At 36.6% G+C, this 4,162-nt stretch overlaps 1 protein-coding gene across 1 annotated transcript; it reads left to right on the top strand.

Moving 5' to 3' along the window:
• LOC109232605 lies at nt 2,947-3,930 on the top strand. The gene has a single exon (XM_019398365.1). It carries the CDS (start codon nt 2,947-2,949, stop codon nt 3,928-3,930), a length of 984 nt encoding a protein of 327 aa, XP_019253910.1.

The following is a 4,162-nucleotide window of genomic DNA, read 5'->3' on the forward strand; positions in this document are numbered from 1 at the left end:
TAAATAAATATTCTCACAATCAGGCCCTCATCCTCGCTCAGTCATCAATCCCCCCAGTCTCTCGGGCTCACAATGTCATGAAAATCAACCCAAAAAAGATATCAATAAATGGTAACAGAGATTAAGATATGACATGCAAATGAATGATATGACTGGGTATGTAATTGCAATGTATGCAAATAACTCAACAATAGAAACGACCTCGGTGGGTCCCAATAGAATAAGCATGTAGCCTAGACATGGTTTCTAACATGAATCACAACTTAAAAGCTCTGCTACGTAGAGGTTTCATGGTTACAGATAAGATCAGGTAACTACACAGTACCACAAAAATAACAGAGTCACAATTCACAAGGTGCACGCCCACACGCCCGTCACCTCGCACGTGCGTCACCTCAACACCAAAGACATAACATGTAATTCAGGTTTTCATACCCCTCAGCACCAAGTTTAGAAGTATTACTTACCTCGAACAAGCCAAATCCAATACCGAGCAAGCCAAACGATGCCCCAAAATGCCATCGTGCGCGTACCGACCTCCAAACGGCTCGAAACTAGCCAAAAGCAACTCAAATACATCAATAAATGCCGAAGAAAACAATTCCAAATGATAAAGATCTAATTTTTAATCAAAAGCCCAAAATTGGCCAAAAAGTCAAACCTGGGCCCAGCGCCTCGGAATCCGATGAAACTTATAAAATCCAACAACCCATTCAATTACGAGTCCAACCATACTACTTTCACTCAAATCCGACTCGAAATCAATGTTCAAAACTCGAAAATTTGCTCAATGAAACTTTAGCCAAAAAAACAAAAAACTCTCTTTTAGAATCCTCAATCAAATGCCGAAAACAAAGATAGATTCATGATATAAAATCAAAATGAGTAGAGAACACTTACCCTAATCCATATGGTGAAAATCATTTCAAAAATTGCCTCATTCCGAGCTCCATAGCTCCAATTAGGCAAAAATGGCAGAAACCCCCGTAATAGAGTACTTTATACATTGTTCCAGGGGCACCCTTCGTGATCGCGATTACAAAATTTTGCAGGAAAATTTTTACCCTACGCGATTGCGGCCATTTCCCGGCGATCGCGATGAACAAACTTCCATTTAACCCTTCCCAACTCTTCTCAGACAGCCTGTAGTATATTAGCCATGACTTTTTGTATAAAACTCCAAATGACAAACGATTTGATTTTCTTAAAATTAGACTCAAAGGGCTACAATTTTCATTTTTGGATCATCTCCAAATTCCTTATAGATTGCAAGTTATAAGCTTCCAAAATCTGGTCAGTGCAAAAGAGATTTTCTTCTATGCGATCACGAGAAATCTTCCGCGATCGCGATTCACAACTCCATTTTTCCTATTTTTCTTCTCGCTAACACGACCAAATCCACGCGATCGCAATGTACACCCCTGTAGCCAAAAACCAACAACTAAAAATGGCCTAGAAATGGTCCCATAACACAACACGGACCTACTCGAGGCCTTGAATCACACATAACAACATCAAAATCATGAATCGCCGATCAAGATCAATTTCTTAAGTTCATAAACTTCAAACTTTGAACCAAGCGTCCGATTCAAGCCTAACCAATCCGGAATTAATCCAACTATTGCATACAAGTTCCAAATGACATATCAAACCTATTCTAACTCCCGGAACAACAATATGAACCCGATAATATCGAATTCAACTCTCGGTCAAACTTATGAACATTCCAAACCTTCAAATTTCCAACTTTCGCCAATTAGCGGCGAATCCTTCTAGAAATATCAAATGCAAACTCGGGCATACACCAAGTCCAAAATCGCCATCTGGACCTAACAAAACCCTCAAAACTCCGTTCCTAGCTCAAATTCACAAAAGCCAAACTTGGTCAACTCCTCCAACTTGAAGCTTCAATCATGATATTCGTTCTTCTAAATCGATTCCGATTAACCTGAAAACCAAAACCGATGATTCACACAAGTCATAATATATCATACGGGGCTACTCATGCACTCAAACTACCGAGCAAAGTGAAAATGCTCAAAACGACTGGTCGGGTCGTTACATATGTGTGCTTGAAATTTTAGAACCAAAAAGAATTGAAGATCAATATTATAAGTATTAAAGGAGATAATTAAATGGCAATTCCTATATAGTAGGGAATTAATTAAATGACTATTCCTAAATAGTAGGAAATTATTTAAATGGGTATTCTTAAATATTAAGAAAATAGTAAATGACTATTTTGTCAAGTGTGAACTCCATTTTAAAAGGATAAAAAAGGCGAACGATATTTCGCTAAGGGCCTTCGTGCTTTTAATATAATTAGTCTTAGGGTACGCGCGTTGCATGTGTAGCTTATCTCAACAAATATAAAATTTTAAAAAATTACATAAATATTATATTAAAATTTGTGTTTGAGTTATAAAATTAAAGTGAAAAACGTTATAAGTTTCTAAAAAAATTATTGATCCTATTTAGCTAACATCAACGAAGGAAGACATTCTGAGGACTAAGCTGTAATTGTTCTATTAGTTTAATCAATAAAAAATATCATAAGAATTATTTCCAACATATTAGAAAAACTAAATTACTATAGCAAAAGGTATTATTTAACTGCTATATTTTTATTTATTAATCTACTCTTTCTTCGTTTGGGAATGAGCTTTCTTTTTATGTCCAGGCACATAACTATCATCCGAATATTTATTTTTATAGAAGTAAGAGTTTAATTTTGTAATGAGCGTGGATATTTACTTATGTTAAAAAAAATCCCCCAAACAAATTACAGCCTTAGTTACCCTCTAAAGTTGGCTATTTAATAATTGATATCCTCTGGATGTTGAAGTGTTAAAAAGCGTAGATATTAACCGTGTATAAAAAACTTTCCTCTATCTTCTCTCTAAACAAAGCTAATCTTCATCCCTTCAACTTCAAACACCCTCTGAAATGGATCCAATCAACAACAATTTCCATATCCCTCCTAAGCCACCGAATAAGGATACTAACACTCAAAAAGAAGAAATCAAAAGTTTTAAAGACAAACTTATTGAAGGAGTACAGCATTCCCTAAAAATTGCTGAGACCCCTACATATATTGATACTACTACAAAACTCCAAGAATCAAATCCCCTACCCATTCACTCAAGGTCCGTGGATGAACAGAGAATTCACTTGACAGAGGAAGACCAAGAATGTATATATCAACCATGGAGATATTCTCTCATTATCAAACTACATGGTAAAAAAATCCAACACCATATCCTCAAAAAGAAAATTCAGGTTGCTTGGAAAATTATGGATAATTTTCCCCTAATCGATTTGGGAGAAGACTACTACATAGCAAAATTCAAATGCGAAGAACACATGATCAGAGTCCTAAACAATGGCCCGTGGTTCATATTTGGCCGTTTTCTCTCTATCCAGAGATGGAAGCCAAACTTTGTGGCAACAGAAGTAAAGAGCTCACTCACAGCCATTTGGATTCGTCTACCTCAATTACCAACCGAATTTTATGATGGTATTATTTTAGCAAAAATTGGAAATGCCATTGGCAAGTTACTAAAAGTGGATACGTGCACTTCTTCAACGCTAAGGGGACGCTACGCTAGATTGTGCATTGACCTCCCACTCGAGGTTCCTGTAATTCCCTTCATCAATATTGGCCACCATAAACAAATCATCCAATACGAGGGTGAGAATACTCTATGCAAGCAATGTGGAAGACTGGGTCATGTGGCAATGAGGTGCCACTATGTAAAAACTCCACTGCCAGCCATAAACTCCATTCCAGGTAATCCAAATCCTCACTCTAAGGAAGTAAGAAATGTCAGCGAAGTTAATGGCAATGCATGGCAGACGGTTAAGTTCCCAAAGAAAAAAAGAACCAATGGAAGAGGTTCTGAAACCACTCAAAATCCAGGTATTCAATAAAATCTCCCTCATCCAATACCGGGTAAGTTTTCTACTCAAACCCCTAATACTAATTATATCCTCTCAAACACTCAATCTATGAGTAACAAAAAAAAACCCCGGCTAATAATTTCACATCTCCTCAAAGAAATTTCGTAAATTGTAGTAACAAATTCTCCACTTTGGAGAATCCGCCCACAAAAATAAAAAATTCTAAAGACAATTTATTTTTAGACAATATTAACGTGGCATT

Source organism: Nicotiana attenuata, chromosome 9 (genome assembly GCF_001879085.1).
Source record: "Nicotiana attenuata strain UT chromosome 9, NIATTr2, whole genome shotgun sequence".
NCBI lineage: Eukaryota > Viridiplantae > Streptophyta > Magnoliopsida > Solanales > Solanaceae > Nicotiana > Nicotiana attenuata.

Coding starts and splice junctions, on each gene's coding strand:
- LOC109232605 (XM_019398365.1), top strand. CDS start 2,947: ATGGATCCAATCAACAACAATTTCCATATCCCTCCTAAGCCACCGAAT.